The sequence below is a fragment of the Enhydra lutris genome, unplaced genomic scaffold (assembly GCF_002288905.1).
Source record: "Enhydra lutris kenyoni isolate GAN:26980312 unplaced genomic scaffold, ASM228890v2 scaffoldscaffold45, whole genome shotgun sequence".
Lineage (NCBI taxonomy): Eukaryota > Metazoa > Chordata > Mammalia > Carnivora > Mustelidae > Enhydra > Enhydra lutris.
Window position 1 is genome coordinate 14,936,369 of NW_019154129.1, and position 20,713 is coordinate 14,957,081.

The window sequence follows — 20,713 nt, forward strand, 5'->3', positions numbered from 1 at the left end:
CCCTCCAAGTGACCCGCCTGGCTCTTATCTAGTGCCCACACACCCCTAATCGGCTCGATTACCCACACAAGCATTTGCAGATGTTTCTGGAGCCTCTTAGCATCAGAAGCGGCTCAGAGCAGCACTGCTCCCTCCCGACACTCCGCAAGGTGGCCCAAGGTCGCTGGGGCCACAACTAGCCTGGGGCTGCTGGAGAGCTGGGGGTGGGGTGCAGAGCTTCCCCGAGGGCCCCTGACATGGACATGCGAGGGCACACCGTCAGGGTCAGCTACACAAGTTCCCAAAGCCCAGGGGTCCAGGGTTCCCCTGGGGACGCCGTGAGTTGTGCCTCCTTGGCAGCCATGTCCTGTCCCTAGGGCTGGGTCCCTGGGATCAGGGCGCATGTAGGCCACCCCCACCCCCAGGCCCTGTCGCCTGCCTGGGGTCTGAGGGCTGGGAGATGCCCTGACCTGGCCAGGCCTCGGGTCCCTTCACTGGGAACAGGCTGGCTGCTGGGAAACAAAGTGAGATCCTAGCCTGCCCGTGACAAGGTCGTGGGGGAGCCCCCCCTAGCCAGGGCACCCCCAGGCCACAGGCAAGGTAGCCTGGATGGGGCCGGGAGAGGGGAACTTGGGCACGGGGCTCTGCGCACCCATCATCCTTGCTCAGGCCCCTGGAGACGGGCAGCTGGGCGCCCCCTCCCCTGCCCACCCACGGCCCCGGCACCGGCGGCCTTGCCACGTCGCCTGTTCCTGGCCCTGCTTGGGCAGACGCAAAATCTCTCCCAAATCCCGTATTTAATTTTGTTCTCTGGGAAATTGTAGGAGGTTTTGGAGATAAAGCTGAGCTGATAAATCAGGGATTTGGCTGTTCTTGTGGAAACTCTCCGATGACGGGCGGGCGGCGGGCCCGGGTTGCCCAGGTCGGCGGGGCCCCGCGGCGGTGTCCCCGCAGTGATTCACGGGGACCCCCACCAGCCTGCTAGGTGATAGGTGTGAAGGACGCCAGGGTGACGACAGCACATACGGGGGCCAGACCAAAAGGGACGCCCCGAGGTGGTGTTAGAAAGTGGGTCCACGCACACTGCAAGAGGTTGGGGGCCTGAACCACACAGAGCCCTCCTCTCCGAGTCGTGCCTCTGTGGATCCTTCCCCAGGGGTATGCTTCAGTGCCCGCCCTTGTTGGCTGCTCTGCCTCGGGCCACCCCACTTAGCCAACACCCACCCCTGGAACACTCTCCTTCAATCTCCCAAGCACATTCTGGCCAGTGTGGAGTGGAGTAGGGCTATCACTTCCCTCATCTGGGACACTATACCTCTTCTAATGTGACTCAGAGGGCACTGGGTTTGTCAGCCTTGAAGTCCATTGGCTGATGTCCACGGGGGCAGGGGCTGTCTCAAAACCCCCCAGGGGTAGGGAGGTTTTCATCTGGTTTCCTCATTACTGTTGGGCTTGCCCTCAGCATTTCTTTCATTTCCTTAGCAGGTCTGAGTCCTTATTCACAGTGAAGGCTTATAAACGCCAGGTAGTGCCTGTGTGCTCTGGACCACTGAAGGCAAAGGAGGAGGAGGAGCTGTGATACTGCGAGAGGCAATCAGGGAAGACTTCCTGGAGGAGAGGTGAACTCACAAGAAGTGGGGCCTGGGGCATTCCAGGATGGGGTGGAGAGGGTAGGACTGTGGGGAGGGTGGGTGTGAGAAGCCCCTAGATCCTGGCTGGGCCCAAGTCAGTCGGGATAGGCCGGGTTTCCTCAGGGTAACAGAGGTCTGGTCACCTCGATGGCTTCCCACAGCAAAGGTTTATATCTTGTCTTGCCCCAGGTCCCCTGTGGACTGTGCTGGGCCCCATGACATCCTCATTCAGGGACGTGGGATATCTTGGGCCCCCTGGCAGGGGCAGGGCCAAGGGAGAATCAGGACTGGCTCGTGAATGCTCTGTCCACGAGGGACTTGGGTCACTTCTCCCATGTCATCCACCCGAGCGGGGACACAGCCTCACCTAGCTTTGGAGGGCCATCAGGGGCCTCCCCGTGTCTGCTGCGGAGTAGAGGACACAGGGCCCCTTGGGGACTGGCTCTAGCTCCCCAAGTACCAGGCAGTCCTCGGCCCCAGTGGAGGGGACGGGGCCCCTCATCAGGTGTGTGGAGCCTGGGGTCCCCCTGGGACCTCGGAGCCTGCACCTTCCCTCCAGTGGAGTTGAGCTCCGGCCTCAGCCCTGGGGTCCATGAGGACAAGCAGCCTTGCGGCCGCAGGAAACTCACTTTCTAGAAAAAAACCAGATTGAAAAATCTGCCCTGAGGTCCTGATGGGAACATTCTACTAAAACTGGCTTTGGACAGTGACGTGCCATAGGGGAACGTGGGCATCCTGTGGCCGCCGGCAGCTCCTGGGGAGGTCTGGCCCATGCTGGCCCCGGGCTGGCCCTCAGCCTGCTTTCCCCCAGCTCCTAAGTGGCTGCTGTCCCCCCACCCCCAGACGGAGGGGAATTAAACACAGGGAAGGTGTTGCCCCCCCCCCCACAGCTGTGCCCAGAGCAGTCCTGGCCTCAGCCTTGGGAAAAGGTTCTGGAGTCTTCCAGTCCTCTAACTGGTCCCTGCTGTGTGACCTTGGGGTGACCCACGGCTCCGTGCCTGTTTCCTCATCTGTGCTCGGGGACCCAACTGCATGCCAGAGGGAGCATCCAACAGATGCAGGCAGGGCCCAAAGGAGGCTTGGAGTGGGGGTCAGTGGGGGCGAAGGCCGGGTGCAGACGGGAGTGTGGAGCACAGCTCTGGGCTCCGATGGGCTCCATGGTGAGTTCCAAGGGCCGACACGCCTGGGGGGGGGGGGGGGGGCGCGGGGGGGCCCCGGGGGGGGGCCCGGGGGGGGGGGGGGGGGGACGCGCGCTGGAGCCCAAGGATGGGAGCCTGGGTCTCAGCCCCCTTGCACCCTGCTAGGCCGTGGTGGAGTGGGCCCAAGGGACAGAGCCTGCTGTCCCTGAGGTCCAGGAGAGACCAGGCCAGGCGCAGAATGTGGACGGGCTGGAGAGTGTGGGGCCCTAGTACCCCGCAGCCGGTGGGCTAGGCACAGTTCCTCTTGGCCGCGTCCGCACCCAGGTGTCTCTGAGCAGAACAAGGCAGGTACGCTGCACCTGAAGCCCGCTCCCTTCTCCCCGAAACTGCTTGGACTCTGCCAGAAGCCCGTGGGGACGTGCTTCACAGGAGTAAGGAACACCTGTGTGCAGGACGGCTGCAGGGGCCCAAGTCCTGTGGACATTGGCGGGGAGGCACCTGGCAGGGAGGGCGGCGGCTCTGAGAGCTGCTTGGGGTCCCCCACACTGTCCCTGATGCCTCCGCCATTCCTCGGGGCGGGCCGACAGGGCCCAGTGGGTGGGGCGCCCCCGGCACTCGCCTCCGACACAGACAGGAGAGAGCCCTCCCTCTCTCCGCGCGGGATCCGTGGACTGGGGAGCAAGAGCTCTCCCAGGCATCCTGTTCCAGGGTTCCCCACGGCATCCTGACGCACGGCTGCTTGAACACCTCCAAGGACGAGGAGCTCAATCCCTGTGGGAAGTAGAGCCTGTACCCAGCGCGCAGGAATTAGCGCCCCGCGGGCTCTGAGCTCCACGTCTTAGGGAACAAACACTGTTTCATGATCACATCTCAGGCATCCTTTGTCTGTGCCCAGACCCCAGATGCCGTGGAGCTGAGTCTTCCCGGGGCTCTCCTGCCCAACCACTTGTTACGCAGCCTCTTCCGTCGTTGCTCTGATTGTAAACCCCACCGTGGTGTAGCTCGGAACACTGACGTTTCCCTTCCCTTTGAAAAATGCCCCCTATTCGCGTCATGTTTGAGGGCGAGCGTGAAGGGACTGGGACAGCTTATGTCTCTCAAGGTCACCTGACGAAGTCCTTTTAGAAAGCTCACCGGATCGGCCAGGCCCCAGGACAGATCCGTGGGGCTTCCCCCAGGGCCCGCCCTCACGGGGCGTCCGGTGCCCTGCCTTCCCCTGGGAGATGGGGCGCAGGGAGGCAGCGGCCAGTGCCTTAGGCCCCTCGACGCATCCCCGTGTTTTCAAAGTCCTGGGCTTTGGGAGTCTCCAAGCGGTGTCTGGGTGACAAGAATACCAACGTACACAAATAACTGAAAATGATTGCTCAAAGTGTGCCCGAGGTCCCACGAGCTCTGCCCATGACCACCAAAATGTCCCCGGAGGACGCGCGCGTAGCAGGCCACGGTGCACCCAGGCACTGGGATACCACCGGCCAGGAGAAGGCGCGCAGCCAGACCCCTGCTGCCTCGTGGATGCGCCCGAAGGCGGCAGGGCCGAGCCTCCTGGAAACGCACCTTGATGCCCGGGCTGGCCCGGCACAGCCAGAGAGGGGTCGGGGAGAGACAGGTGATGTGGGCCGTTTCTATTCGGGGGGCTGGGAAAGTTCTGGAACCAGAGACGGGTGGACGGGTCTGTGTGCCGCCGTGTCCACATGCTCTGGCCCGCCCAACCCACCCCTGGGGCCTCTCCCCGGCCGCCGGTGCCGCGCAGTCGTCCTCCAGAGCTCAGGGCCACACTCTGCAGCCTCGTGGCGTCTTCCAAAAAGCCCTTAACGCAGACGTCTCGGAGCCGGTTCTGCAGGACGGAGGGCCCGAGCGGTTATGAAGGGCAAGGGGGTGCAGTGCCCGGCCCCCATCCCCGTGTACACTCTCTACGTGGGCGCCCAGAACGGACCACAGACTGCCCGGGAAGGACCCCTCGGGGACAGAGGCTGACGGAGAGACTTCCAACGGGAACAAGGTCAGGGGTCAGGCCACATTGGGAGGGGCAAGCACACCGTGTCACTCCATCCTCAAACACCCAAGAGAGAGGAACTGCCCTTATCCCCAGCCCACAGATGGGGAAACTGAGGCATGGTCCAGGCAGCGTCCAGTGCTGCAGTCTAGATCCGCCGCCCACACCACAGACCTCCGAAGCCTCGCATGGCAGAGCCAGGCCATGGTGCTGGGGACATCCTGGGTGACCGGGCCATGGTGTCTCAAGGCTGCCAGGGCCTGGGCCAAGCCCTGCGGGGGGACACAGCTGCCCAGAGTGGGAGCCCCACGTGGTTCCAGCTTCGGGCTGGGAATATGGTCAATGAGTGGTATCCTCTCTGGGCACAGGGGAGCCTCGTGGTGCTGAGTCCCCACCTTGTGCCCGTGGCCGGGTCGGGGACAGGCCCAGGGCTGAGCAGGCATGAGCCCCCGGCCTCTGTCGGCCTCCCTCCTGCCAAGTGCAGGGCCGTGGCACGGAGCCTTGACTGGTGGGCCCTCGGGTTGCAGGCTGTAGCCGCCAACTGCCCCCGCGCCCGGCATGTCTGCCCCACCCACATCCTCCTGCCCTCTCCTGCAGCCCCCCCCCGACCCACCGCAGGGAAGGGGACCTCCCCAGCTGCCCAGCGCCTCCATTCCTAGAGCCCACGTCCTGGGCCCATCCACACTCTGCGCTGCTGGACCAGGAGGAGGGCGTGTGCGCTTCTTCCCTCCTGCCTGGGGGCGGGGGGCAGGCCTCCCTCTTCCCCGGTGGCAGCTGCTGGGACTGGGACCGGCCAGGCTCAGGGCTGAGACGCTTCAACTCCTCCAGTGACCGAAATGTCCTGTGGGCCCGGGAAGCCCGAGGAGGGGTGAGGCCGCCCTCCAGGCCCCAACCGATCCCCCTCCCTGCAGGTGGCTTCCCGGAAATGCCAGGGCCTGCATCCTCTCTCTTCTTGCTGGGGTCCCGGGTCTGAGGCTGGCAAGTGGCCTGCCGCCTCCCAAGGCACTGGCCGTGACTCAGTGTCCCTCTGTGTGAGCAGAGAGCAGCAGCCCGGGGGTGTGGACAGGTAGAGGCCCCAGGGAACCGTTCCTCCACCATCCCCTCCGTGCCTCCTCCTGAGTCAGCTAACTCTCCAGATCAGGCCAGGCGTCCATTGGCCCCGTGAGAGGTCATGAGAGTTGCCAACCCCCGGGGCAGGGGTGTGTGAGGAGGTGTCCTCCAGAGCGACCCTGGGAGAAAGGGAGCTCCCCGTCCCCGGGGGCATGTGAGGACGATCTGGAGGGAGTGCTGGGGGGCCTCAGGACCTTCCTGACCCCATGGCAGGTCCCAAACTGCTGTCTGGCCACGGCAGGGGAGAGGGCAGCGGGCGAGCACCTCGGCGTGTCCCTAGACTCAATTTTCTCGGCTCAAATGCATTTTGGCAGCAAATCCAATAAGCCTGCGTATCACTCAGCCGCTGCTTCGAACCCGACACTGGCAATCGGCCTGCCGCGTTGAGCCCAGACACCCCGCAAGGCTGGGGGGCTGGAGGGGCGGGAAGGGGCCTGGGAGGCGCCGGTCACTCCCAGCACTGGGCACCGCGCCAGCCACCCCACGCAGCATACGGCATGACCCCTCCACAGAGGAGAAACAGGCCCAGGACCACCGGCCTCGCCACAGGGTGACAAGGGCAGGGCCAGACTCCAACCCAGCCGTCTTCCCGTGGCATGTTCACTTCTGCCTCTGGACAAGGGACGGATCTGCCACTGTCCGGGGTGGGGGGCCCAGTCCCCTGACAGGCACCCAGTCACGTCCTGTGGACCAGCCTTGCTGGGGACCCGGTCATTCCCGAGCACCTGCCTCGGGGATCATGTCCTGTCACATCCCCAGGGTCTCCTGAGTTTGCCCCTGGCCCCCCTGAGTTTGCCCCTGGCCCCGTGTTCAGCAAGCTCCCTGGGTCAGCAGGTCATTGGGGCAGCTCTGGCCTCAGAGGACAGATGCTGTGTGCAAAGCAGGGTCCAAGTAACAGGTAGGGCCAGGGGTCTCCCCTTTGGCCCTGTCCTGAGTGGGCCTTGTGTGTGCAATGCCGTCAGGAGACACAAAGCACAGAGAGGCCCCCCCTGACCTCTTGCCCTTGAGGACAGGCTCAGGTCCAGTCTCAGCTGGGGAAATCTGGGGCGACATTTATGAAGGCCCACATTTATGAAGCACTGGCTTTGGGTCAGGTGGCAGACATGCTTGGCCCCAGGGCCCCTGCCAACAGGGCACAGAGGTCAGGCCCCCAGGAGGGGGCACAGCCAGGCCGAGGCTGACGTACCTGAGGTCTAGGGCTGGTGTGGCCCAAGCTGGGACAGAACAGCATGGTATGTGGAGGGACAGGGGCTGTGGGATGGGGGGCGGACGTGGGGTGACATAGGTATCCTGCAGGTGCACTGTTGGGGGGCTCCTCTGGGGCTAATGAGGCGTCCGGGGTGGGAAAGGCCATCCAGGCTGCGGATGGGGTGGGAGACGGGCTCCGGAGGGAGAAGAGACCTTCCCCCAGCCACTGTCCCGCCCCCTTCCCAGAACATTTTTGCGGCCAATGCTGCCCTCTGCTGGTGGTGTTGGAGATCGCCCCTGGCGCTTCCGTGGCTGGCAGGATGGGGCCGGAGGAGCTGTGCCCTGGGGAAGAGGCCTCCTTCCTGCTCCTGTGGCCTCTGCCATGAGCCTGGCCCTGAGTGGCCTTGGGGACACTGTCGGGATCTGCTTCTACCCGTGTGGAGAAGATGCGGGTGTCTGGGTCCAAGGTATCCCCTGGAGGCTGAATTCAAACCCCTTCAAAGACAGGCCCACCCCCGTGTGTGTCCGGGAGACCTGCTCCCTGGGACGAGTAAGATGGGCAGGGGACAACGGGCCCTGGAGTCAGCCCACCGTCCCGGTGCAATTCTGGGCAGATGCCACATGTGGGCCAGGATGGGTGCTGGGGCTGGGGCCTGCCTGGCCCTTTAAGAGAGCCTCTAGGGAGGGGGCCAGTTGCCCAGCAACAGAGGGCTTGTGTGTACCCGTCGCTGGGAGACCAGAAGTGTCCTGCTGGGCACAGAGTGACTGGGACCTGCCCCGCTGACCGCTGCCCTGACCACTGACCATCCCTCCCCGGGGGAGCCGGGGCGGGGAGCACCATGGCGCAGACGGACGTGCTCCTGACCAAGGAGCCGGCCCCGCAGACGGTGCCGGCCTGTGAGCTGCCCCGGAAGCTGTACGATGTGGCTCGGAACACGGGCGCCCACACGTCCTCGGGCCTGGCCACCGCCGGCTTCCGCTCGGCCAAGTACCTGGCGGACGAGTGGTTCCAGAACTGCTATGCCCGCTACCACCAAGCCTTCGCCGACCGCGACCAGTCGGAGCGGCAGCGCCACGAGAGCCAGCAGCTGGCGGCGGAGACAGAGGCGCTGGCCCGGCGCTCGCAGGAGGACTCCACCCGGAAGGTGGGCGCGCGGCTGCAGGACACGCACTGCTGGAAGTCAGAGCTGCAGCAGGAGGTGTGCGAGCTGGCCGCGGAGACCGACCTGCTGCTGGCCCAGAAGCAGCGGCTGCAGCGCGCCCTGGACGCCACCGCCGTGCCCTTCTCCATCACCACCGACAACTTGCAGTGCCGCGAGCACCGCCAGCACCCCGACCTTGTCCGCGACTTCGTGGAAATGGAGCTGCTGAAGGTGCTCCGGGAGCCGCACGCCCCGTGGCCCTCCCCCACCTCAGGGAGTGTGGCCTGCACAGGGTCGAGGCGGGGGTGGTTCCCCCGGGCGCCCCCACGACCACGTAGACTCGTGGAGCCCACGCCCCTCTGCACACACGGGAAATACTCAGAGCACGTAACCCTTGGCACACACGCCCAGGTCCACACCCAGCCACAGTGACACCAGCTCTGTTTGTAGGTTGGGGACCCACAAGTTGCTGGGGCCACAGGGTCAGGGCTCAGGCCACACAGGACGGAGGCGCCAGCCCTGACCCCGGAAGGGTGCCCAGTCTGACCTTCCCAGAGCCCAGTGCTCACAGTGGACACTGGGGGAGGCTCAGCTCCTTGCAAAGTGGGCCCCAGTTTGGACCTGCTGAGTTGGGGACACCATGGCATGGGGACAGGTCCCAGTGTAGGGGTTTGAGCAGTTACGGGGGCTGGAGCTGGACCTCACATCCACTCACCCCAGCCCACGTCCAGGGCCGCTGCGCTGCCCCCACCCCAATCATTGCTCATCCTGGGGTGAGGGGAACAGAATTCACACCTGGATGTGTGTCAGGTTACATTTGCCTAAGGATGGGACACTCCAAGGCCACAGAGGCGAGGTCCATCCACAAGCCTGATGCCCCCCAGCATACACCCCATGGATGGGACAGGGACTGAGCTGAGCCCAGTGCGGGGGAACCTGAGGTCTGGGACGCAGACAGGGCTGGCTAGTCGGGTAGACCCTTGGGGCATCCTAGCTCATGCAAATTAAGCCTGAGCCTGAGCTCCTAAAGGCCAAGTGCACCGTAGCTCCCCCTCCCTGATGCCTGTGCTGGGAATCCAGGCCCAGCCCAGTATTCAGGTGCTGATGGTGAGGGTGGGATGGAGGTCACTTTCATACCCCAAGGCTTCCCCACTCCAAGCTCAGCAGGACCTGTCCTTGGGGGAGCCTCACAAGCATCAGGGAATGACCCAGGCCAGTCCTCTGCTCCAAGCGCCTCTCAGATCCTGGGGACCTTACTTGTGAACTGCAGGCTGTGGGCGTTCCTGGGAGATGCGGGGCACCCCCTGCGTGCTCCAGGCTCAGCCCAGAACCTTGAGTCTCCCCTCTCCCAGCCCCAATGCCCTCCTCGGTGTCCCTCCACCTCACCCCCACACTCAGCTGCTCAACGAGCTTCCAGGGCTCTGGCTGCAGCTCCCTGGGCCCTTAACCAAGAGACACCCCCTCCCCCTCCCTAAGCGTTACCCGACCTTCCCAATGTGAAAACATGAACAATGGTCCAGGCACAGGGAGAGAGACCTGGGGACAGACCCTGGGTTTAGAGCCAGATGGAGGTAAAAGTCCAAATGGGGGTAGCAGACTGTTTGTGCACAGAAAACAGGGCCATCGCAGGAGCAGAAAGGCACACAGGTTCCCCCTTGAAAGGCAAGAAGAGGAGAGAGGGCCTCTCTGAGCCCAGGGCCCTTGCCGGGAGGGCACATGGTTCCCAGGGGCCCAGGGGCCCAGGGCGTTGTTGGCCACCCTGCCTGGGGGCAGGCGGCAGGGATGGCCCCTAGAGCCCAGGGGCTGCTGGGTGGGTGCCAGGTGAGTGGGAGCTGGCCCTAGTGCCCCCCAGAAAAAACCCTGCACTGTGCCACACCAAACAGAATATTCCAAAGCCCAGAACAAACCCAGTGAAAAAGAGCGGGGCTCCTCCCTCCAGCCTCCCGGGAAAGAGATAGGGGTCGACTAGCTGGCTGTGGGGCCCAACCAAGTACAGCCAGGGCCAGGTGTTGGCCGAGGCATTGAAGGGGCTGACCATGGGCCCACACCGGCCTGGCCCTCCTCCGATCCTCACCAGGGAGCGGGGTCTTCTTCCCCAGGAAGCCGAGCTTATCCGGAACATTCAGGAGCTCCTCAAAAGGACCATAACACAGGCCGTGAACCAGATCCGGTGGGTCTCGGTGGTTGCACGCCTACCCTGTCTCCTCAGGGTGTCTCCTCACCCCTTGGGCTGGCTCTGGGCAGGAAGTTGGGGTGAGCAGGCTGGGAGTCTCAGAGAGGTGGGGTCTTGTCCCGGGTCTCAGCCAGGAGGACGGGGGAGGTAGGGGCAACTGGTGGGGGTGCAGACTCCTGCATGGCCTGGGGGTCTGGGCATCCAGAACCCAGGCCAGCCTTCCAGGGCTGGGAACATCTGCTCCTGGACGCTGTTGGCCAGGCAGAGCCTGGGTGGCCCGAGGACCCCTGTCCTGGACAGATGAGGTGGACTGGTTCACAGTGGAGAAGGGGATGTGTGCTTGCTCCTGGGGTGGTGCCCTGTGCCCCCTCCACAAACACAGACCGCGCCCGCCCCAGGCTGAACCGAGAGCACAAGGAAACGTGTGAGATGGACTGGTCTGACAAGGTGGAGGCCTACAACATCGACCAGACGTGCGCGCTCTACCACAACCAGAGCACGGAGGTGCAGTTCCACCCGCACTCGGCCAAGTTCGAGGAGAGGTGGGCCACCTCCGCCCCAGCCCCTCCCAGGGAGCCCCCTCCAAACCCCGGTGCCCACCCCGTGCCTGTGCTCCTGCGCCCTGTGCTGGGGACCGTCCCCCAGCCCCCCGCCCCTGACGCTCTCGCACGGAGGGCCCTGTGTGCAGCTCTTCTGCCCACAGGCTGGGCGGGCGAGCAAGGAACCCCGCGCAAGCACCCCGGACCCCCGCGCAAGCACCCCGCACCCCCGGCTCACCGGGGGCTTAGGGTTATCAGCAGCTCCTCGGGCGGCCGGCAGGGGGCGCGCAGCCAGCACGCCGCAGGGCGCGTGGGGCGCGGGGGGCGCGGGGGGCACAGGGCCGCGGGGCCGCGCTAGAGGTGCTGACTCGCGCGGGCGCAGTGGTCTCGGGGCGCATGGGAGGGCCGGGTCACAGGAGCCGTCGGCAATCCGTGCCCGCCCGCAGCGCCTCCACGCCCGAGACGTGGGCCGGGTTCACCCAGGACAACCTGCACCGCGCGGAGCGGGAGCGCCTGGCCTCGGCCAACCTGCGGGTGCTCGTCGACTGTATCCTGCGGGACACGGCCGAGGACCTGCGGCTGCAGTGCGACGCGGTGAACCTGGCCTTCGAGCGCCGCTGTGAGGAGCTGGAGGACGCGCGCCACAAGCTGGAGAACCACCTGCACAAGGTGAGGCCCCGGCCCCGCCCCACCCCGCCAGACCACGCCCAGACGCGGCCCCGCCTCACGCCCCGCCCCGCCCCCCACAAGGCTCCGCCCACCAGACCACGCCCAGGGCCGGCCCCTCCCCGTAAGGCCCCGCCCCTGACCCCGTCCCGGCCCAGCCCCACCCAGGCCACGACGCGTCCCTCGCCCTACTCCAGCCTCTCCCAGCTACCGCCCCTTCAGGCCCGATCCGCGCCCCTAGGCCCCGCCCCCAGGCCCCACCAGGGCCAGCCCCACCCAGGCCACGTCCGGTCCCTCGTCCCACCCAGACCCCGCCCAGGTACCGCCCCATCAGGCCCCGACCCCGTACCCAGCCCCCACCCCCCACCCCCACAACGCACCCACCCCTGCTCCCTGTGGACCAGCCCCGCCCCTGGCTTGGTCACAACCTGGCCGGACCGGGCCGTCGTCCTCCATCCTGTGCAGCCTGAGGGACCCCAGGCTCCAGGCACCCACTCCTCCCTGGGCCCTCACTAAGCCAATACAAAACCAGGTGACACTGTCAGGCAAGAGCAAGAGGGAAGGTGGCAGGAGGTGGCCAGGCCTACTAGGGCTCTCTGACCCTGGGCTCTCAGGGTGCCCTTTGCTGCCGCCATGTCTCTCTGGTTCTTCAGCAGGGTTGGGGCCCAGTGACCAGCAGGGTGGGGGCGGGGGGGCGCTCAGGCCAGAGCTGCTGGACAGCAGGCTTTGCAGCCCCACCCCAGCCCTCTGGGTGCCCTTGGTGGGGCCGAGGGGGCCGAACACATCTTCCTGCCTCCATATGTCCCCCCGAGTCCGTGGACAGGGCCGGGGGTGCGGTGGGGGTCACGCTAGCTCCCCCAGGGACTGTCCTGTGTGCAGACGCTGCGGGAGATCACAGACCAGGAGCACAACATAGCCATGCTGAAGCAGGCCATCAAGGACAAGGAGGCGCCCCTGAAGGTGGCTCAGACCCGCCTGTACCAGCGCTCACGCAGGCCCAACGTGGAGCTGTGCCGGGATGCCGCGCAGTTCAGGTGCCCGCCAGGGCTGTGGCTCGGGGGCAGTCCTGAGGACAGGCTTGCCTGTGTCCCCCTCAGCCCGGCCCCCTTGGCCTCTGGGCCCCACAAACACCCTGCCCCCCGCCCACACAACTAGACGCGGATGTGCCTTTCAGGGCACTGAGTGCCACTGACAGCGTGGCACTTCCTGCCTCACCCTGTGCTGTGCAGTCTTGCCGGCAAGGGATCTCAGGGTTTGAGAGGCTGAGCCCCTGAGGCCCCTGGCCTCCATGCCCACGCCGCCTCAGGCCCCCCATCCAGACCCCCCATGGCACGGGTGGCCCCTCGGCCCTGGCTCAAAGCCGAGGCGGGATGGGGTCTCTGGTGTTTCTGCCTTTGTTGGCAGAATCCCGCCGGCATGGCTCCCTCCCTGCCTTCAGCACATGCAGGGGACTGGGGCCTTGGGCAGCACCAGGGGTCCGTCCAGCCTGCCTCCAGGCTCCAGGAACACCGGGACCCAGGAGCCTCCACGCTCCGCCAGCATTACACCTAACTGCGGCGGGTGTCACTGAGCTCAGCCCTACGGAGTACTGCCCATGTGGGCTCTTCCGGCTGGGCGGGGGACAGGGGTGGCAGCAGAAGTCCCAGCTCAGGCCCAGCGCGGTGGCCCTGTGGGGCTGCGGGCTGAGAGCACACTGCACGCCCTCTCCCACCTGCCGCAGGGCCCATGTGGCATCCTGGCCCGGCCCACTCCACGTGGCTGGCGGGTCTCCCTTTGGACTTTCGGGTCCTCCTGTGGCCCTGCAGCTTGGCCTGGGACCCCTCACCAGGGCTCCCAGGCCTTGCCTGTCCCAGCCTAGAGGCCCCAGCTCAGGCCTTCCTCCCCGGCCCCCCAGGCTGGTGAGTGAGGTGGAGGAGCTGAACACGTCCCTTGCGGCGCTGAAGGAGAAGCTTCTAGAAGCCGAGCAGTCACTACGCAACCTGGAGGACACGCGCATGCACCTGGAGAAGGACCTGGCTGTCAAGACCAACAGCCTCTTCATCGACCGCCAGAAGTGCATGGCCCACCGTGCCCGCTACCCCACCGTCCTGCAGCTGGCCGGCTACCAGTGACTGGGGCTGGCACCATGGCGGGTACCTCTGCGGCCTGGCTGGACGTGGGCAGGGACTGTCCCCGGGCCCCCAAATAAAGAGCGTATTAGCTTTCTACTTGTCGGCGTGGTTCTGGGTGGAGGTGCCACAGCCTGGGCAGGTGGGTTTTACCTACGGACCTCCTGCCCAGGCCGGGGGAGGTGGGGGTTCAGAGCCTTTGCCCGAGCAGTTCCTGCTGCCTGTGGTGGCCTTGGTTCCCATCCGGAGAGAACTGTAGAGGCCCCTGCATTGCTCACTGCGACCCAGTGCCCCCCCACCAGCAGCTCTGAGCCTGCTGAGCCTCGGACTGGGGCCCTCTGTCTGCCGGAGCCGCCCGCAGGACCCTGCAGAGGAAGCGTCCCCTCCTGCCACTGTGGAAGCCGCAGCTGTCGTCACCCCAGCCATGACCAAAGCCCCAGCTTTCTCCTCCGTGTGCCCTGGACGCTGTCCCTGCGCGGCTGGCTGGCTCTGCCCTGAGGGACTGGGCCCGGGGTTGTGAGCTTCTGCTGCAGGGTGCCAGGCATAAGACCCCTGGGGCCTCTCCCTGCCACCTCCCCCGACACTGGGAGGGCACCCAGGAGGACAGATGCCTGGAGACTCTGAGCCAGGGGTGGGGGGCCCCCCCACTCTCAGGCACCTCGGTCACCTCGGGTGGCCAGTGTCCCATCTGGCCTCTCCTTAACCGGAGGGTGAGTCAGGCTGGAGTACGGCAGTTACAGGGCTCCCAGTGCCCACCTGTCCGTGCACCATCCCCACCCCTCACCTCCGTGAAGGAGGGCCCTGCAAGCACCCCCCCCCCCCCCACCCCGGGCACACAGCTTCCAGTCCCTGTCCACCCGTGCAGGGCAGCTCAGGAGCAGAACTCAGGGAGTGTCCAGCCCCTGCCCCCTGCGACGGCTGCCAGGGGACTGAGGGGCAAGGTGGATGCTGAGCGGCTGCCGGCTGGCCGTTCGTTGTCCCTGGTTGTGTCGTGTCTTCCGAGGTTTGGAAGGTTTGTCCCCCTGTAGAGACAACCCACCAGACCATGGAGCTGAGGGATGGCTTCCTGGGATCCTGGCCCCCACTGCCGGGCCAGGCTCGTGGGAAAGGTGAGGCCACGACACAGCTTGGCGTTCTCCAGCTGCCTCAGAGACCTTGACCCTTCTGGGCTCGCAGTGGCACAGCTGTGGACCCAGGCCCTGAGGCCAGCAGGGTCCTGGGGAGGGGGAGCAGGGTCGCATCAGGCCACCAGAGCCACCGGAGGGGTCCCGCATGGCAGGATCCATCTGGGGACGGGGTCCCAGGGTGCTGGGCGGGGAAAGCGTGGTGGGGGTAACGGAAGGAGAAGGTCCGGGGCTGCAGTGTCGCCCCTCTCCGCTCCCTACTGTGAGCCCCCTGGTGCCCCAGGGCTGCCCCAGCACCGCTGGGTTACCCCTGGCTTCCACGGGTTCCCTGTGTGTGGAGCCCTCCAGCCTGGCCGCACAGTCGCCCTCACAATGAGTGAGTGATCCCGTCCATTCCTTACAGGACCCCCTGCGTGGCCCCATTGAGTAGAGTCTGTGGTGACAGGCACTTGGCCTCACCCCGGGCCCCCATGCTAGGGCTGCCGCTGCTACTGCATTGGGGGCCGTGTGGGCACCTGTCCCCCCTCCCAGGCTCGAGTTGGTGGTCAGTGCGGCCTTCCTGCGCTGCAGTGGGCTGGGGGCAGGGAGGGAGCCCAGCCCTGCCGCGGGTGACGCTGTGGCCCCCTGGGGGCCACTGACCCATGGGGCCGTGACGCTCAGCCACGCTCCTGTCGTCACGGAGATGTCAGGCGGCGTGTCTGAGGACGGCTATTTCTGTCCAGGCCCTCCCACCACCTGCTGAGTCACCCTCAGCCCCTGCTGACCACCTGCACCTCAGTGAACACTGGGCAGCCGGGGGACCCACCCGGACCGCAGGGACCCTGGGCTTCCTTCCAGGACCTCCACCCCACACCTGCCCCTCTGGAGGCGCCCCCCACATACCGGGTAAATTTAGCTCCCTGTCCCCTCCCCTAAGGCACACACAGTGACCGCCCATCTCCTGGGGAGGCTCAGGACAAGGGACGCTGGGGCCCGCAGCGGGGCCAGAACCCGCCCAGACCCCCAGGGGCAAGGCTCTTCCTGCTCCCACCTGCCACAGGGGACGCCCCCAGCCACTGCTGAGCCCATCGATGTCCATTTTACAGATGGGGAAACTGACGCTCGGATGCAGGGAACCGCAGAGGTCGGGCCTGTGCTCTTCTCTGGTGCCCGAGAGGCCGGAGTGAGACCGCCAGTGAGGACGCCCCCACCTGCCCTGGGCCCAGGATCTCACAGGGACGCCGCGCCGGGAAGAGGGGCCGCGTATGGGCCTCCAGGAGTGGATCCCGAGAAGCTGCCTGGTCTCAGAGGCAAGCCCGCACCCGGCACGCGCTGACAAGGTGTGGGGCCCTGCGGGGCCAGTGCGTCCGGGCACAGGGCCCCGGGCTTCACCCCTCCTCCGTCTGTGCCACCTGCCGATGGGGCGTGAAGACAGCTGTCCCTACAGGGAGCCGCCGGTCCCCTCCAGGACAGAGCTCCAGCTGGCGCTGCCCCTGCCTGCAGCCCTCACACCTCATGCCCCCTCAGCCTGGCCGCAGGGTCCCCCACAGGCAGTGGCGCTCCTGTCTCCCCCCTTCTCTGTCCTTGACCCTCCCTGGTCCTCTGTCCCCCAGGCCATGTCTGTGGCCTCCCCCACAGGCTGCTGGCTTGGGTAGAGGGGAAGCTTACCAGGGAAACACATGTCCCCACGTCCAGAGGCCAAGGCGCTGGGCCCATCCGTAGGCCCAGTGTCCAGCCGTCCAGACCCAGAGCGGAGACAAGGCCAGGCCCTGGTGTGGGCTGGGTTCTGGCTTGCAGCAGACCCTGCCCCTTCCTGCACAGCCTGGGGCAGGGGCGGCCCACAGGCCCCGCCCTTTATCTTCTGAAAGGCTGGGCTAAGCCCAAGGACCCCCCGAGCAAGGGTCACAGCTCATCTGCTCGGCCAGACACCGGAACCCTGGCATGACACAGTGGAAGGAGGGCACAGACACCAGAGACGGTGGGGGTGTCCCTGTCACCGGGTGGGCCTGGTACAGGCATGGTGGCCCCGGTCCGTGCCCCCCCACATTGGCCTCTAGCCCTCACCCAACTCCACTAGTCTCAGCTCTGGCCTCCCTCCCTGCCAAGTGTCTGCACCCCAGAGGACAACGGCCGGCCCACAGAATGATGCCCCATTCACCAGTCCCAGACACCCCAGACCCCCAGACCCATCTGTGGCACAGGGCTGGCAGGAGGACCCCGGGGCCCCCATGGCAGGCCCACGCAGCCCCTGCGGCAGGGGGCGGGCGGAGGGCAGGCCAGGTGGAAGGTAGCAACGCCCAGGAGCTCTGACGCTGGCCCAGGGCTTGTTGGTCTTGGATGGTCCAGGGGAAGCTGTGGGCGCCTGGGGTGGGCATGAAAGGGCTCTTTCACGGGCTTTTAGGGCAGTGACACCGGAGACAGCCAGGCAGGCAGCGGCAGCAGACGGCATAATGGTAACGGGGAGTGTGGGGGTGAGTGGGGGTCCTCACAGATACCGCAGGCAGGCTGGGCTTGGAGGGGGTCGTCTGTGCTCCCCGCCAGGCCTCAGAAGGAAGGAGGCTGCAGCCCAGACCACCTGCTGGGCAGGCCCAGGGGGCCACGTTGCCAGAGACCCCAGGCACAGGCGCACCTATGGAGTGGGATCGCCCGGAGGGTCGTGTCAGGTCCCTCGAGGGGACCGAGGAATCGAGGAGGGGCTCGAAGGGTCCAGTACAGCCAGGAGGTCGGGTCAGGGTCTGCTGGGCTCTGGGGTGAGGTGGTACACAGAAGGGGTCCCCCCTCCAGGAAAGCTCAGCCTGAGAATGGGTTGTGCCCCAACTGTGCAAGAGGAAGAAACCCATCCTGGGGTGCAATCCCTGAGGGCTTCCTGGAGGAAGGTCCCATGTCTTTTTTCAGCAGGGTTGCACGACGGGGAAGAGTGAGGACCCTGACCTCACACTCCTGCCCTCACAGGGGCTCCGCCCTGGCTGAGCTTCCCGGATGCAGCAGGAGAAGCATGGATGGGCCAGGCGTCCGGCAGGGTCTCCGGGGGAGGGGAGGCAGAGGCAGGAGGCCAGGGCCTGGTGGGGATTAAAGACCATCTTTTCCAACCCGAGGAGCCTCCCAAGTAGCTTTCCTTCCCCTGGCAGCTCAGGATGTGGGAACCACCTTCTGCCCAGCTAGGCAGCCGGGGAGAAACTGCCTGGTAGAGGCCACCACCCAACCCGGGCCCGGAGCCCAGCCTCCCAGCCCTGGGGCCCTGCCCGTCCCCGAAGCAGCCCGAGGGCTCCAAAAGCCAAGGGGTGGGGGCTTGGGGAGCTGAATCAGAGCCCACCCCCCATGGCAGCTCCCCCGAATCTGCCAGGAGCGGGGCCCGGGCTGCAGGGACTGCAGGCCGTTAGGGAACCTGCCCCTGCCCAGAGTCAAGGCCGCAGGGAGGGGTGGGGGGCCTCCCAGAGCAGACCCGGGAAGGGGCCCGGCCATGCCAGGTTGGACAGCGTGGGGCTGCCTCAGCCACCTTTGCTGGGGGCTCTGGAGGGCCAGGTGCGAGCTGGCCCCCGTGCTGGCCCCAGAAGACTCCAAGGCTACTTCAAGTTCCCGGGAAGCATGCAGGGATCCACTGGTGATGTCTGTCAGGGGCAGGGCCTGAGGGTCCAGGAGGCCCACACGGGCAGGTCCCTGGCCTCACCTGACCTCTCCCCCAGGCCAGGGGGCACGGCCCAGGCGGCTGTGGGGCTTGGGGCTCAGTTGGGGCCCCTCCTCCTCAGACGCTGACCCCCTCTGCTCCCCCACCAGGCTCTGGTACGGACGGTGGCCTCTGGCCTCCTGCTCTTCCTGGGGCTGCATGTAGGGGCCTGGCCCAGCCTGGGGCCTCCCCAATGTCCCTGTGTGCAGTGCCGCCGCCCTGCCCGGCCCCCTGCTGACCCCCACCACACTGGGGAGCCGTGGGGGGTTACTGCCCCGCGTGCACCCCACTGTGGACATCTCCATCCTCAAAGGTGAGTGTCTGTGGGGAGGCAGCCCCACCCCAGCCCTGTTCCCGTGAGGACACCCCACGCTGGGGGGCGGGGCAGGAAAGCCCTGATGGAGGCAGCTGGGCCCCCGTGGGCAGGACACTGGACACCCGCCTCTGGCTCCTGGCAGCTGCAGAAAAGGGGAAGCGAGGCAGCCTGGGCAGGGGGCTGTGGCAGAAGGGCGCCCGAGGCCCCTCCGTCCTGCTCACCCACCCGCAGCGGTGCCCTAGGCCCAGCCTCCTGGGGAGGCTGGAGGGAGGCCCCGGGACCCTCTGGAAGGAGGCCGGCTGCACAAGCCCTCGTCCTCGGGCACTGCGCAGCAGCTGCCCTTAGCTGGACCTGCCAAGCGCCCAGCCTCACGTCCTGTACAGACCAGGGCAGACCATCCTCTGGCAGCTCCTGCTGTCCCCGCCACCCCCGCTGCCCCTCCTGTTCCCACGCGGCGGGTGGTTGAGACCCCAGAAGAGATGCAGCCTGGGGCCGTGGCTTCTCCTGGCCCCCTGTGACCCCGGATCCCATGCCCTGACCCCTGGTCCCTTCTCCTCCTGCAGGCGAGAAGGGCGAACCAGGGGTCGCAGGTCCCTCCAGCAGCGGCGGGAAGGAGGGTCTGCCAGGCGCCCGCAAAGGCCAGAAGGGGCAGGCAGGGCCGCCGGGTTCCCTGTGTCCACGCACCTGCGCGGCCTTCTCGGTGGGCCGGCGGGAGGGCCTGCACAGCACTGACCGCTTCCAGGCCGTGCCCTTCGACACGGAGCTGGAGAACCTGGAGGGGGCCTTCCACCTGCTGTCCAGCCGCTTCCTGTGTGCCGTGCCGGGCGTCTACTTCCTGAGCCCCAGCGTGCACACGTGGGACCACAAGGAGACCTACCTGCACATCACGTGCGACGGGCGGGCCGCCGCCGTGCCGTACGCCAGCCCAGCGAGCGCAGCGTCACGCAGACCCAGAGCCTGCTGCTGCCACTGGCGCCGGCGACGCCGTCTGGGTGCGCGTGTTCCAGCGTGACCGCGACAACGCCATCTACGGCGAGCACGGCGACCTCTGTATCACCTTCAGCGGCCACCTGGTCAAGCCGGCCACAGAGCTGTAGCCCTCCCCGGCTCGCCGTGCCACATACCGCCCAGCCCAGCCAGCCGTGTCTGAGCTCCGACTGTGTACAGCGATGGCTCAGAGCGCCAGGGACACGGCCAGAGCCGGACGGACGTGGGGTGCCCTGATGGGGGTGCACGCAGACTGGGCATCCACACCAAGACGTTTGGGAGGGAGGCCTGCGGGGCCCGGCGTTGGGGGGCCATCTGTGCTGCTTGTGGAGAGCTGAGCCTGGCACCAGGGCTGTGGACATGTTTGCAGAGCTCCTGCTGCGGACACTGGGGGACAGGCGGGGCGGCCCCTGGACACATGGTCTGCTCAGGGCCGACTCTGCCAAACAGAACCCCGGGGTGTACGAGGGTGGCCAAGGCCCCAAGACAGGACGGCGTCTAGCAGAGTGGGGGTGTGGTCCTGGGCCGGAGGGGAGAGTCTCGTCCTCGGGGTGAACGCAGGGCCCAGTGTCCCCTCATCTGTCCAGAGGGTGGAGGAAGACGGCCCCTCGAGGTGCAGCCCAGAGTCCAGGGGAGCCCCAGACACCCCAGTGTCACCGTGTACTTTGATGAGGCTGAAGTTGGGGCCTGGCAGAGACGGAGCATCTCTTAGGCTGCACGCCTCCCCCCTGCAGGCAGGGGTGAAGCTGGAGGGTGGCGCGTTCACTCCACAGCAGGGCTCCGTCCACCGCATGGGGCTGCTGTGAGTCCGTTCCTTTCCTGGCTTGTGCCCCCCTGCCTGGGCCTTCTGCCCAGCCCCTCCCGTGCCCTATCACCACCGCCTCCTCCCTGGGCCTCCCCCACGTCTCCTCCTGCAGCTGCTCCCTCCTGAGCAAGGATCCTGGGTCAATGAGACTGCGGAGGCCGTGGCCAGAG

At 66.5% G+C, this 20,713-nt stretch overlaps 2 protein-coding genes across 2 annotated transcripts; both read left to right on the top strand.

Annotated features, from left to right (window-relative positions):
- The first annotated feature begins 7,879 nt into the window (after positions 1 to 7,879).
- LOC111156244 (tektin-4) lies at positions 7,880 to 13,764 on the top strand. The gene is made up of 6 exons (XM_022517001.1): positions 7,880 to 8,413; positions 10,282 to 10,352; positions 10,754 to 10,897; positions 11,341 to 11,563; positions 12,440 to 12,594; positions 13,455 to 13,764. The coding sequence occupies exons 1-6, from the start codon at positions 7,880 to 7,882 to the stop codon at positions 13,669 to 13,671; spliced, it is 1,344 nt and encodes a 447-aa protein (XP_022372709.1). The 3' UTR covers positions 13,672 to 13,764.
- Positions 13,686 to 19,848, top strand: LOC111156289 (C1q and TNF related 8). The gene is given in 8 exon segments (XM_022517066.1): positions 13,686 to 13,692; positions 13,974 to 14,184; positions 15,324 to 15,476; positions 18,546 to 18,551; positions 18,645 to 18,748; positions 19,315 to 19,668; positions 19,671 to 19,721; positions 19,724 to 19,848. Coding segments are annotated over 8 exon segments (1,011 nt in total).
- Positions 19,849 to 20,713: the final 865 nt, after the last annotated feature.

What these genes read in the sequence shown, in the direction of transcription:
- LOC111156244 (XM_022517001.1), top strand. Translation starts at nt 7,880, where the DNA reads ATGGCGCAGACGGACGTGCTCCTGACCAAGGAGCCGGCCCCGCAGACG. An exon ending in TCGGCCAAGTTCGAGGAGAG is followed by an intron (nt 10,898 to 11,340) that starts GTGGGCCACCTC and finishes GCCCGCCCGCAG; the next exon opens with CGCCTCCACGCCCGAGACGT. An exon ending in TGGAGAACCACCTGCACAAG is followed by an intron (nt 11,564 to 12,439) that starts GTGAGGCCCCGG and finishes TCCTGTGTGCAG; the next exon opens with ACGCTGCGGGAGATCACAGA.